The following is a 14,691-nucleotide window of genomic DNA, read 5'->3' as shown; positions in this document are numbered from 1 at the left end:
GATTCATTTACTTTCCTCAGAGTGAGAAAGACTAGCACTTGGTGATACAAAATTCTACAAAGCAAGACAGTGTCTTTATACGAAGGGGCATAAAACTATTTTTTGTTTAGTCGTTTTCAGTCATGTTTGACTCTTCATGACCCTGTTTGGGATTTTCTTGGCAAAGATACTGGAGTAGTTTGTTTTTTTTTCCTTTTCCAGCTCATTTGACAGATGATAAAAGTGAGGCAAACAGGGGCAAGTGACTGGCCCACGGTCACACAGCTAGTAAGTATCTGAGGCCACATTTGAACTCAGGTCGTCCTGACTCCCATAACTCTATCCACTTTGCCACTTTGCTGCCCCACTAATAAAACTATAGAGGTCAAATATTATAGAAAGCATTTGTAGCAGTTAAGGTTTCATAGGCCCCACCACACTAGGACAGGAGAGAACTTTCTAGTTTTTACCATCCAATACCTTTACCAGGGTGAGATAAGAATAAGAGATAGCTCTGTAATTCATCTCAATTTAAAATATATATATACACATACATATATATACATATATATGTATGTGTGTATACACACACACATACACATACACACACCCACATATATATATAAAGGTCTGTCAGCAATAAGGTTGCAATTACTCAGTTAATCCAAATCCTCACTAAGCCATGATATTCAAGTGACAGCAAAACAAACTTACCGTGATTTAGAAAAACAAACAACTTCTAGGAGATGCTTTAGGAGCAGTGCAATTTGTCCCAATCTCCACATTTACAAAGTCTGGTAACTGATATAATGCAGAAGCATTGCAAGATAATAAATTGCACCTTCCCCTCCCCCCAAAAAAGATTCAAATATGCTCATTATATTGAACTTGCCAGTCTATGAAAATAAGAGGATGATGACAGATAGGTTACAACAATGCATCAGTGAGGAGAATTTCCACACCGAGAGTTGTGAAAATGCCAATGAAATGCTAGCTCATGACAGTGCAGTTTATTCTGATTTTTTTCTATCTGTTTTAGTAATTTAAATTACAGTTATAATGTTGTATATTACATTTGAATGAGAAACTGCATTTATAAAGCTTATTTTCATTTCAAGTATTTTGTAATCAAATATCTATTATAAAAAAAGAGTTCTACCCATTTTCATCTACTTTATAGTGTAAATGTCTATCCATGTCTCCATTTTATTATATTGTATACAACACACATGCCTGAATTGGCTAGTACCTGTAAGTTTACCTGAGGAACTTTGAGATTTTTCCTGTACTTAAATGTTTAATATAATTTTCTATCTCTTTTTAAGAATGTGTGGCATTTTCTCTTCTTAAATACTAAGATGATGAATATTCAGTATAGATTCCATATGAAAGAGATCATTTCTGTAGTCCATTTTGCCACAACCAAGTATTTGCTGTATAAGTGTTTATCACCAGAGATGTCAGTTTGCATTTTCTTGTTGCTTAGGGGATGCATTGTGGATTTTTTTTTTTTTGCAAGTAAAGCTAGGCATTTTATAGCGTTTGGAAAGTTTTATGTTTCTTTGACATACATTTACTGGTTCTCATTAAGAGCACTTTGTGTAATTGAATTGTATACATTAACATTATGGTTAGCAACCAACTGGTGATTTATTAATGAGCTCTTTCTGTAATTTTTTCAGGCTCCAAGAATGCTAAAAGTAATTGGCCCTGAAGGTATTTTGAATAAGTTTTTATTTGTTTTGAATGAAAAACATTGTTTAGAAACATTTGAATGATTTAATGTTTATACTTGTATAGCTATATTTTCAATCCATTCATTTTCTTCTACTGAAGCCCTACTGTGATGTCTCTTATTGGTATGAAGGTGACTGTATGTAGGTTCTCAAACGCTTATGCCAGCATTCATTCATTCATTCATTCATTCATTCATTTATTCAACAAGCAGTAAAAGACAAAAAACAAACAGATCTTGACTTTGAGAAGTTTATTATATGGTATTAGCAGACACAATATCTGGTTGATTCTACTGAGATGGAAAAGTTTCAAGCATGGACTTAGTGATAGACTGGACTATGTTATTGCCTGAGGAGCAGCCTAGAAAAGTTCAAGGAGACTGGTTACTAGGTTGACTACAGAGTGATTAATTTTTTTTTTTAGCAGCAACTCTCAAAGACCATCTACTAAGTTACAGGGGGGGCTGTGTAGTGTATCAGTAGAGGAAGTACCCCCTGACAAAATTATAGCTTCTTGAAATGTTAAAATAAGTTATAACTGATATCATATTACATTATAAATTATAATTATATTCTCTTATAAGTTATCCAATAAGTGAACACTGCATTTTTTTTATAACTTCTTAACATTATTACTCTGTATTTTTAAAAATGTTCTACACTTCCTCTCATTTTAAAACCAAGACCTTTATTTTTCTAAAACTAGTAATAGTAGTGGAAGGGAAGGGGTTTCCCTTCTCTATTAGTTGATATAGTCATACATGATGCGATTTTGATGTATAAACAAGGTGGGTGCATCTATGACCTGATCCTTTTATGAAGTATGACCACTTTTCTGATTAGGTCAAGAAGAGAATACCTGAAAAAGCAGAATTACTTTTAAATAGATGAGTTTATGAGTCTGAAAGTTCAAAGCTGTTGTGGAGAAGGCTCCTTAAGGGGCCTTAAGGGAGGGGAATGGATTTTCTCTTCTCTATCCCCCATCATCCATCCTATGAGAACTACTGGAGCAGAGAGGGAGCAGAGACATACACACTCCTGATAGATTTCAGGTACAGAGAGACAGGCACCCAACATTGAAAATAGATTCAAGAAGCATGATTGCCGGCAATCAGGAGTGAGGCTGTGGAGCAGAGCAGACCCTGGGAATTCAATGTAAGGATTCTGCAAAGCGAGAAAGAACTTGTAGGCTACATGGTACTAGGAGTTGCCTTTGCCACATGTGTATCCTACATATACTTTCATTCCTGCCTTCCATGTCACTCCAAGTGTGAACCTACTCTTTCTATGGATGTGTATTTACGAAAGTGTGGTCCAGGTTTATAGGGTGGGTTGGAGCGGAGGTGGGAAGGGGGTGTTTTATACATACTCTTTGTACTATGGTATCTTAGTAAATGCTAGAAGCTAATTGTGTCTGTTGTTAATGGGAAGCACACTAGTAAGGACTTACTAGCTTTCATGGTAGGAATACAGCCCCACAGGGTACCCCTGGAACCTAAGGTAGCAACTACCTTCTTGGGACTCAACTTGCAAGTTTAAGTTGGGGGAAGTAACCCAGAGGATTTCTTAAAGTATTGTTAAAGATTTTTGGTTGAAGATTCTTCCAGAGGAAAGCTTGCTCATGAAATTATTAAACTTTTTCATTTTTTCCAGGCTCAAAGTAGCAGTAGAATTATATTGTAGGACATAACTATTAAAATTGTCAGCAAATTTGAAATAATAAACTGTTCGATGGAGAGACCTTAGGGCAGGGGTTTTTAACCTGGGGTCCATGAACTTATTTTAAAAAATATTTTGATAATTATTTCACCATAATTGTTTTACTTTGATATCTCATATATTTTAGCTTAAAAACATTATTCTGAGAAGGGGTCCATAGATTTCACCAGACTACCAAAGGAGCCTGTGGCACAAAAGGGAATCTATTCTGATAATTCTCTTACTTTAAAGATAAGGAAGCTGGGGCCCAGAGGGACTTGTCCAAGGCCCTGTGACTGGTTGGTGGAGCTGGAGCTAGTAACTCTCCTGCCTTTCAAGCCAATGGTGTTTTTACTACATCTCACTCAGGCACATAAAAGGTCAGATTAGGAAGGTAGGTTCAGGCAGACAGGGAAGGTCCCAGGGAGATAAGGAAAGAAAAGATAATCAACACACGTGAAAACATGAGGTTAGAAAAGCACAGGGACACAGAATTCTTAACATTTTGCTGCAGAAAAAATCATATTGTTTTTTATTCTAAAACAGGGGTCAGCCATTGCTTGAAAAGTGGTAGATAAAATTTTCTTCATAGAATCTGGACTAATGGAAAATGCCTTACCTTAATTTGAAAGATAAGAAAGTAATATTTAAAATAAAGTTACTATAGTTGCATTTTAAATTCAATTTTCTGATTTTTTATAAGTTGAAATTCAGATACACTAGAAAGTCTATTTCTATACCAATGTATGTTATAATAAGACATTTCAAAAGAGATAGTTGCTCTGCTGAAACTTGTTCCATTTCCACTTTCCCTATTAATATCCATCCTTTGGAAGTCTAGAAATAAACTTGGTTTAAGCACATCTGTTTTAAAATTGCCCTTTTTTGTTGCCTTAGTACCTTTTCTCTCTCTCTCTCTCTTTTCCACAAATTGTATATTCCCATGTCTAAGAAGAGTTTGTCTATCTGTTAAAGCCAGTCTCATCTAAGTAACCTTTTAGGTAACCTTTAAATTTATGCCATTTCTCATTTTATATGGCAGGATTCTTAAATCCAGAAATTGGGTAGATATATGAACCTAGCCAATATCCTGAATTTAAAAAATATATCAAGCTTTTTCTTCCTATTTACTAACATAATTCTTCATCCATTAAGAAGGGGAAAAAACAACTTCATAAAGTGGTTTTCCCCAGCTGGGCAACTGCTGAATAAAACTTGGAGTAAATCTTGCCTTCTAATTTAAGTGGTTTTATTTCACATTATTCAAGGACTCACAGTTATGTGGTCAGTAAGTTGTTTCAATACCAACCCCCACCACTCAAATGGTCTCGTATTCCATTCATTTACTATGGGGTGTGAATTTGGTATTTACTCTATGTATTCTTTTCTCCCTTTTCTCCACTTCTATTTTTTTCTTGTCTTTTCTGTCTCCTGCTGCTTCTCCCATCTCTCTACCCAACCTTTTAGATTTTGTACCAAAAGACATCTATAGTCTTTGGTAGCCAGAGTGGTCTTTTCTTTGCAAATGACAAACTGACCACATCCCATCAGGTATAATCTTTGGGTCTTCACCATTTTGGGGTTATGTTTTATTTTGTTGTTTCTGGGTGTTGAAGGACTGCTTTGCCTCCAAATACTTTTTTGTGGAAAGGGATTTAATTTGGGGTTCTTAACTATTCTTAAAGACTATTATTACATAAGTCGAAATGCAAGATACCTGAGGGTTTACTAGGATTGGAACTGATGAAAAACTTCCCACCAAAAATTAATATTCCACTCTTAAGCTGTTAAATATGCTAAACATTACGGTAAAATGTTTTTAATTCAGATTTTTTATTAGTTTTAATTACTTTGAGAAAATAGAATTTTTAAATATTAAGATAAGGCAGCTCCATAGAATTCTTACTGTGCCTCAGCCTGTAAGGAAGTGACCTGGATTCTTAAAGATTCTGCCAGCAGAGTTATGATAAGTTCTCATAAATTTTAGGACCCTGGAAAGACTTCTAGTAAAATATTGACAGCTGTCCACTAAGTGGTGAATTGTCTTTTGCTTTAGTATGTAGGCTTTTTTGTATTTCAGTTAGTTTTTCTTTTATGTATTTATTTGCTGTGATATTTACTGTATATATATATATATATATATATATATATATATATATATATATATATATATATATATATATATATATATTTGCTATTGATATTATTTCATTATTTTTGGTGCCTTAAAACATATATTAGTTTCCGTGTATATCTTTTATGTCTTTGTTGAGGGCATCTATTTTTTTTTAACTGTTACTTTATCCAAAATCATAGCGACAACTGATGTCTTAAAATTCTGCTGAAGTATAATAGCTTTTATTTCAACCCCTTACTTTAAATGTATTTCTATGGTCTAACTGTTTGCAGTGTTTCTAGGTAATTTTCTTTGTATGATTTCCTAGAATATCTCTTTGGTTTATCATGTTTTCCAGGACAATGATAGCATTTGACTCTCTTGCCAAGTTCTGTTTTTAAGGTCAGTCTTTAATTTGATTTGTTGTTATTTGTTATTGTTAACATGAGTCTTCATGTGTTCTTCCAGTTTTGCTGGTTCAAATTTTTTCTAATATTTGTTCTTTCATTTGGAATTTTTAAAAGTTCCATCTGTCATCTTTTCCATAGGATCTATTGCTTAACATTTTTCCCCATTGTATGTTCTAAGCTATTGATCATTGTTTAATCTTCTTGTATTCTTCCATAAGAGGCTGTGTCACCATCCTTATGGTTGTTAGATCCTCCTTTATTTCTTTTATTGAGCTTCTAAATCACTCTGTAGGTTGTTATAGTTTTTTTGTTCTTTCTTCTGGGGTCCAGTTAATAGTTTTAAGTGGTTTTTCCCCTTTCTGGAGATTTCTTGCTCCTTTTATCTTGGTAAAATACTACTTCTTGCTTTATAGAGGCTCAATAGACATTAAATGATGGTGAAATTTATCTTATGGCATTTCCTACCTAGTCAGATTTTTTGGGTGCAGTTTAGCTTTTTTTTCATAATAATAAACATAACCCTAAAGTACAGCCAGACTTGTGGAAGAAAAAGGAAATTCAGAGAGAATTGAAACCAATGAAAGCACATTACAGGTATGAGAGCAGATTGGGGGTTGGGAGTGGTCTCCTCACCTATAGAGGAATGGTTTGCTGATTAAGACAAAAAATAAAAACTTCCAAGAGTTTTCCACAGATAGCAGTGGTGATCTTTCTGGTCATGTCATCTCAGGAGCTGGAAAGCTCCATGGCTTCTACCATGTTCATGCCTTCTTACCGGGCCAAATCCCGCAAGCTTACTGTCCAACCAGTTAGCCTTAGCAGTACAGAAGAATAACTGGGAGTAATATGTGTTGGTCCCAGAATTTGTCATGGACAAGATGCCAGGACCAGTGTACTTCAGGATTAAGTCCTCATCAGCGAATTTCTCTGTAAATGGACTTGCTTCCATTCCAGTGAAGTTATGGTATGTGAAATCACTATGCTGGCACATGGACCCAGAAATGATTCTGTGAAAGCAGAATCCCTTGTAACCAAATCCCTTCTCTCCAGTTTCTGCTGTCTTTGGAAACTTGTCTGAAAATGGCTCAAAAGTAACTTGAAACAAGAATTAGTTATTGACGGCAATATTGAAGTACATGATGGAATTGGCCTTAACCATGGATGGTTAAGCTAGGGGTGGTGGTGGAGGCAGTAAGGTTTGATGCCCAATGGATCACGTGAAACTGAGGGTTCCTTGTGGCAGCATCTGCAAAACCTCAGAGGGATTATTTCATAGTAAGAGGAGATGTAACAATGTTAAAACTCATAAGTCAGGTCTGAGTACCTATCGCTTCACTTTTGACTTAAGTGGAGATAATAGAGTTCCAAAATGGAATTACTTATGCCAAAAGAGGAAAAATATAAGACCCCCTCTCTCTGTCTTAATATTTTCTTCCCCCCCCAAATATTTATTCATTATGTTGACACTCGTGTTTTGCTTACTCACTTTTCTTGAGTCAAGTAGTTTTTCTTTGAAGTTTCCTTGGGAGGATTTTAATTGTTTATTGCAGTTGCAGTTTTGAAGTCATGAAGGGGATTGTTTTAGATACAACAACTCAGAAATCTAACTGGTTTTCCCAAACCCATCTTTTAAAAATCACTATTCTTCATGTGATATGACTACAAATCCTGGAATACCACAATCCTTGATTAATGAAAATTTCAAGGACAATGGAAAAATTCTTGATGGGCAGGGGACTTCAGGGGGGAATAGTAGAATAGGGTCTGTATCAATTCAGCTAACCAGGTTCTTTTGAGGGAATCACTCAGCATACTCTGCTGCAAGTGTTGAATCATTTTATAGCAATAATAAAGTATACATGTATATTTGAGTCACATCACCCAGATAATCAATTTAAGTCCCAGAATTCCCAGATTTGTAGCTTAACAGGTGGTTTGTCCAATCAGCAGGATTCTGAGCCATTCAGAAAAGCACCAAGAGTTTTGGTCCAATTCCCTTTTGTTGCACACCTCCATTATATTCTCAACAGAAGAAGAATTGTCCACAAGGTTAGCATTAGCTAATTAGATAATTTGTTGGAGTGGTAATTGGTCATTTTGCAAGGTGTTCTTACTTTGGGCTACATGTTCTTTGTGCTCATTCCTTATTAGATCATTAGCCAACATATGCAGGTATCTTTTTCTCAAATACTCAAATGGAGCTGTGAGCTCATTGATTAGAAATTTCCCTCCAATGGTGCAGATTGCAGTCCACCCATGCTTTCTCATCTGTAGGGTACCTTCACACCAAATTGGGTGGCCACCTTGCTGGAGGCCTTCTTCACTTTCTCTGAACATCTCCAGGGTACCTGTACAGGACTCTGTATATTGTTATCCCTCATTCTTGCCATGTCACCACACTTCTTTTCTCCCTGTCATATAATCCCTTAATGTTATCCCTTCTTCCTGTTCTTCAGAATTCCTCAATGGTTGTATGTTGGCAGCCTGGTCATACCCACCATGCATCTCTCTATTGCCATCTGTGTGCTATTTATCTTTCAGAGGCAGTTATTTTCCAAGTCTTCCTGCCAAATAATGACACTGGCAAAATGTTGCTTTTATTTTTTAAACATTTATGCATTCGTTCATTTATTTTGTCTATTTATTTAGATGGTCACTAAACAGCGTTATTTTGTTATTACATCTTCCAAAGAATCAGGAATGAGCTTGATGTATGGATGGGAGTAACTTTGCTTTAAAAGCGCTCATAAGATAGTGTGTAGTTCTACCAAATCAAATAATTTTTTTTGTAGTCCATAAGCACTAACCCAATGGGATCGTTTATTCATTAAATCTTTCAGCTAATTGTGATGTGATAAATATGTAGTCCATTTTTTAATATCACTTGTAAAACCCTGCTCATTCCCTTGGTATTAACATCATTGAGGATGCCTGTAATTCATAAACATTTTGCATAAAGTAGAGTAGGCATATAGGTTGGTAGTTATTGATGTCCTCTTGGTCACCTTTTTCAGTTTAACAAGGTATGAGATTTTTTTATACCTTTGGTATCTTCCTGTCCTTCATGTATCTTGTACACTGGTCCCTCACTACCCCCTGAGCTGTACTACCTCCAGCACAGTCATCTTCTATATATACTTGGTCCCATCGGGCAGCCATGTCTAGGCCAATGAAAAGAGTGGGGTTTACTCTAGGCAGCTGAATGGGTGTGTGCCTGAATCAAATAATATTTTGCTGAACGACAAGATGCTGTCCATGGGGTTTTCTTGGCAAAGATGCTGGACTGGTTTGCCATTTCCTTCTCCAGTGGATTAAGGCAAACAGAAGTTAAGTGATTTGCCTAGGGTCACACAGCTAGTAAGTGTCTGAGGCCTGATTTGAACTCAGGTCTTCCTGATTCCAGGCCCAGCTCTCTTTCCACTGAGCCACCTAGTTCCAGTCTTAATAACTGTTGCTTATTCCCACGCTATTGAGCTGCTATACCTGTTCCTCTTGATCTGCCAGGCCCCAGTAGGGGTGGATGAGTGTAGTAAGGGTGGGAGGGAAGAGAAAAGCTGTGAGTCAGTAAGGTGCTTGCCCTCCATTCACATCCTGTGAATCACTTGTGAATCCTTGTGCTCACACACAAGGTGAGAGCAGAGGATGGCTGTTCACGTGGCCTGGCCGTAAACCTACTTGTGGAAGAACATGGAGACTGTCTGGTACGGTCCACTTGGGGAACCAGCAGGGGAATGGAGAGCAACAGAGACAGGCTGTAGCTGAACATGCTGAACAGCCTTCCTGATCTCCTCAGCTTTAGTATTTACCTCCTATACTTATTGGGTTATTTTGTACACCACCTCAGGTGCACACACCTGAAATAAGTGTTTAAACTTTTTATTTGGTGTGCCAGACCATTTTTCAGTATGAAAGCAGTAAACGTCCTAGGCTATAAGTCAAAACATTAAACATAAAGTTGTTTCTTTTCTTTCCATTGATTGTTGTAAAATAATTTCATATGAATTACAGTAGAAACAGTCCATTTAGTGTATATGATAAAATAAGTACCCAAAAATATAATATATAAAGTATCACATGGAACTCTCAGCTAAATACAATATTAATTTAATTAAAAAATTAGAGATTCAAAAATTTTTTATCTTTTAGCTTAACTAGTTATGTTTTTGTTTTTAATTTGATTTCTCTACAGGTGAAGTGTTTTTGGAAGCTGACTTGAAAATTTCAGGGTAAGAAAAAATAATCCATATGACAAATTAATGTTTTAAGGCAATGGATGATATAGCGGGAGCAAGTTAGCACCAGGGGCAACTAGGTGGTACGGGAGATACAACACTAAGTCTCTGGAGTCAGGAAGGCCTGAGTTGAAATCCAACTTCACATACTTACTATCTGTGTGACCTTGGGTAGGTCACCTAACTTCTGTCAACCTCAGTTCCTACAATTGTACAATGAGGATAATAAGAGCACATACTTCCCAGGGTTGTTAGGATAAAATGAGGTAATAATTATAAAGCACTTGGCACAGTGCCTGACACATAGTAAGTGCTATGTAAATGTTAAGTTATAATAATAATAATAATAATTATTATTATTATTATTATTATGTTTTTAGGCTTGGAAAAGTTGCTTGGGCAAGTGGTTCAACAGAGCTGGTCAATATGTTGATGTTGTAGCATCTCCAGGTTATCTCAGATAATGTCAGAGGATATTCTTTTATGCTTGGGATCATTTGATTTGAGATTATTGTTCTAAATGCAGTGTAGTTTCCATACAGAGTCTAAAGAATGTACTATGGACTTCTGGTGATAGAGCCAAGATGGCAGAGTAGAGGAAGTACTCAGCCTAGCTCTCCCAACATTCCATTCCAAACAACTTTAAACAGTCCCTCAAATTAAATTATGGAGTGGCAGAACCAACGAAAGGTCAGGGTGAGACATCCTTCCAGCCCAAGACAACTTAGGAGGTTGAAAGGAGAGATCCATGACAGGGGGTAAGAGCTGGCCCAGAGCCCACATGGATGCAACACAGGTGGTGGGACTTGGTGATAGTGACAGAAGTGGCAGCAGCTTTGGGAGCTCTCAAGCAAGAGATGGTCAGGGGATCTGGCAACTGGTCTGAAAGATTACGGGGGCTCACTGTGCTAGCCCTGGACCCAGGACCAGACGCTGTCTGGCAACTCCACTGCCTATACCCACTTTCAGGTTACAGTTCAAGGGAGGAGAGGGAGCACTTCCCTTCACAATAGAGCAGGGCCCTGAGAAGCAATAATGCTCGGAGCTGCAAGGGATCAGGAACTCTTCCTGGGTAAAGACCAGAGCACAGACCAGGAGAGCAGTGACCATGCCTCTCCCCAGATGACACCACTTTGGAAGCACTAAAAACTTCCAGACCCTCAGAACTAACTCTGAAAACAGCAGTGTGAAAAAGCCTGAAGCTTGGGACAGTCCCCTACCTTCTCCCCTGCCCCTTCTCCCAGGTGAACAAAGCCCAATTTGAACATAAAGTTCAAAGTCAAGAAGTAAAGTAGAAAATGAGCAAACAAACAAAAAGAACCTGACCATAAAAAGCTACTGTTATGACAGAGAAGATGAAGACACAAACTCAGAAGACAATAATGTCAAAACAGCTATAAGCAAAGCCTCAAAGGGGAAAAAATGTGAATTGGACACAAGCCCAGCAAGAATTCCTAGAAGAACTAAAACTGATTTCAAAATCAAATCAGAGTGGTAGAGGAAAATTCAGGAAAAGAAATGAGAGCAATACAAAAAAATATGAAAAGACAATTAACAGTTCAGTAAAAGAGGCATAAAAAACTTGAAGAAAATGACACTTTAAAAAACAAAATTAGCCCAGTAGAAAAAGAGATATAAAAACTTATTTGATAAAAACAAATGCTTTAAAAGCAGAATTGGCCAAATGGAAAAAGTGGTACAAAAGCTCACTGAAGAAAAGAATTCCTTAAAAATTAGAATTGGGCAAGTGGAAGCTAATGACTCCATGAAACATGAAGCAACAATAAAATAAAGTTAAAAGAATGAAAAAAATAGAAGAAAATGTGAAATATCTCATTGGAAAAACAACTGACCTGAAAAATAGATTAAGCAGAGATAATTTGAGTTATTGGATTCCCCAAAAGCCAAAATCAAAAAAAGTCAATACATCATATTTCAAGGAATTGTAAACAAAAACTTCCCCAATATCCTAGAACCAGCAGGTTAGTAGAAATTAAGACTCCACCAATCACCACCTGAAAGAAATAGATACCAAAATGAAAACTCCCTATAATATTATAACCAAATTCCAGAGCCACCAGGTCATAGAGAAAATACTTCAAGCAGTCAGGAAGAAACCATTCATATACTGTGTGGCCACAATCAGGACCATACAAGATTTAGCAGCTACCACATTTAGCCCCCCGGTTTTCTCTCTAGAATTCAGCTCATTTCTATGGGTGGTTATCTACCTAAAAATTCATTAAAGACAAATTAAATTTCACAAAGAGAATCTGTGGGATAAATCATATGACCTAAAGAATAGATTGTCACTTGTTCAAATGCCCAGATTTTTTTCCCTGAAACTTAGTTTATTTCAAAAACACTTATCAAGCTCCTCTTATGTACCATCTCCTGTGAAGGCTACAAAGCTGAATGGAACACGATCCCTGCCTGAGTAGGTTTACACCAGAGGTATCAAACATGTATCCTGGCAGCCTTGAGGTCATTGAACCAGATGACAATATGTGGCCTGTTGGAATCCTTATATGTGGTTCGGTGGTATTCATTTCTGTTTGAGTTTGACATTACTGGTTTACACTGTTATAAGGGAGATTCCATTTATACATCTAACTATGACACAGAACAGAATGTGATATATGCTACCAGCACATTCCAGATTATTGTAGGGCTTCTGAGAGGTCATTTTCTGCTGGGCAGATCAGGAAAGGCTTCTTGGAGTAGATGACATTGGAGCGAGACTTAAAGGGATGGGTACAGTTTGGAAAGGTGGAAACAGGGAGAAAGGAGGTTCTGAGCATAGGGAATAACAATGAACAAAGTCATGAGTGTTTGGGGAGCAAGTAGTCCAGTTTGGTTGGAACATAATGCATGAATGGGAGAAGTGGAAAAGAATATAGAAAAAGTAATATTGTGATAAAACTTTAAGAGTTACAAAGCACTTTGTTCACATCAGTCCTGTGTGATAGATTTAGGACAGATTCTGAAGGACCTTAAATAGCAAGTGAAGGCCTTTGGACTCTCATCTTACAGACAATGAGGAGGCATTAAAGATTTTTAAGCAAGAGAGTATCAAAATCAAATCTGTGCTTTAATAAGATAATTCTGGCCTTAGTATATAGGATGGATTGAAATGAAGACACACTGGAAGTCAAGGGTCAAGATCCTAGCCTAGGCCACAGATAATGAGTTCTTGAACTCAGTAGTAGGCAATGACTCTGAGAGTATAGAAGTAGCATAAAATGGGCCAGGGGTAGGAAACCTGAGGCCTCAAGGCCACAGGTAGCCTTCTAGGTCCTCAAGTGTGGCCCTTTGACTGAATCCAAAGTTTGTCTAGCAGCTAGAGTGCCAGGTCCAAAGTCAGGAAGACTCAAATTCCTGATTTCAAATCTGGCCTCAGACACTTAGTAGCTGTATGACCCTGGGCAAGTCACTTAGCCCTGCGTGTCGCAGTTCCTCATCTGTAAAATGTGCTGGAGGACGAAATGGCAAACAACTCTAGTATCTTTGCCAAGAAAGCCCCAAATGGAGTTACAGAGAGTTGGACCTGACTGAAATGATTGAAAAACAACAACGAGAGTAAGGAAGTAGCATTCATGGTACAGGAGAACGCATTTAGTTTCAGGAAAAATGGAGAGAAAAGAGTCAAAATTGACTCCATAGCTTCCTGACTGGAGGATGGTGGTGACATTAACAGAGACATGGGGAAAAAAAGGCAGAGCAAATTTGCAAAGGTTGATGATCATGAATCCAGTTTTAAGTGTGTTAAATTTGAAGTGCTACACGGCACCCAGGTGAAGTACAGGAGGCAGATGGAAATGTAGATCTGGAGGTAGAGAAGTTGGGGCTAGAAATATAGACTTAGAAGTCATCCATGTAACACTAACCTGTAGACTAGGAAGGATGAAAGAGAGAGATTGTTTAGAGAAATTTGTGGGAAGAATTTAAAAGGAAATAACAAAATTACCTATAGGTGACATGCAGCTTAGGTTCTGAATTTTACATTCCAAAAAGTCCTGGATTTTTAGGGAAAAATGTTTAAGATGACATGTGGGTATAGGTCATGGTTTAGGAAAAACATATGAGGGCGCAGTGGATAGAGCTCTGGCCCTGGAGTCAGGAGGACCTGAGTTCAAATCCAGCCTCAGACACTTGACACTTACTAGCTATATGTCCCTGGGCAAGTCACTTAACCTTGATTACCTCACTAAAAAAAGAAAAAAGAAGAAAGAAAGAAAAACACATGAGCTTTTTGCCGTATAAGAAAAAGATGTTGCAAGCATTTATGGTTGTCTTCCCCTGTTAGAATGTAAACCCCTTGAAGGTAGGATCCATCTTTCTTTTTTGTTTGCATTTGTATCCCCAGCCATATCACAATACCTACAACATATTAAGCACTTGCTAAATGCTTGTTACCTGCTTGATTTTGCCCCAATCAAACCACTGAGTAATGTAAGCAAGGCGGAAAATAAATAGTATAATTGGATAACCATCAAACCAAAAAATGAATACAAAAATAG

General features: G+C 37.2%; 1 protein-coding gene across 1 annotated transcript in view; it reads left to right on the top strand.

Annotated features, from left to right (window-relative positions):
* Window positions 1-14,691, top strand: part of ERICH2 (glutamate rich 2) — a 106,240-nt gene that overhangs the window by 38,913 nt on the left and 52,636 nt on the right. The window contains exons 4-5 of the mRNA XM_078146158.1: window positions 1,662-1,695; window positions 10,129-10,165. Of these exons, the coding sequence (XP_078002284.1) occupies window positions 1,662-1,695; window positions 10,129-10,165 (71 nt within the window). The remainder of the gene's footprint in view (window positions 1-1,661; window positions 1,696-10,128; window positions 10,166-14,691) is intronic.

Source organism: Phascolarctos cinereus, unplaced genomic scaffold, assembly GCF_003287225.1.
Source record: "Phascolarctos cinereus isolate Bilbo 61053 unplaced genomic scaffold, phaCin_HiC Scaffold_726;HRSCAF=1367, whole genome shotgun sequence".
Lineage (NCBI taxonomy): Eukaryota > Metazoa > Chordata > Mammalia > Diprotodontia > Phascolarctidae > Phascolarctos > Phascolarctos cinereus.
Note: the sequence above shows the minus strand (reverse complement) of the source record. Positions and strands in the feature narration are given on the sequence as shown.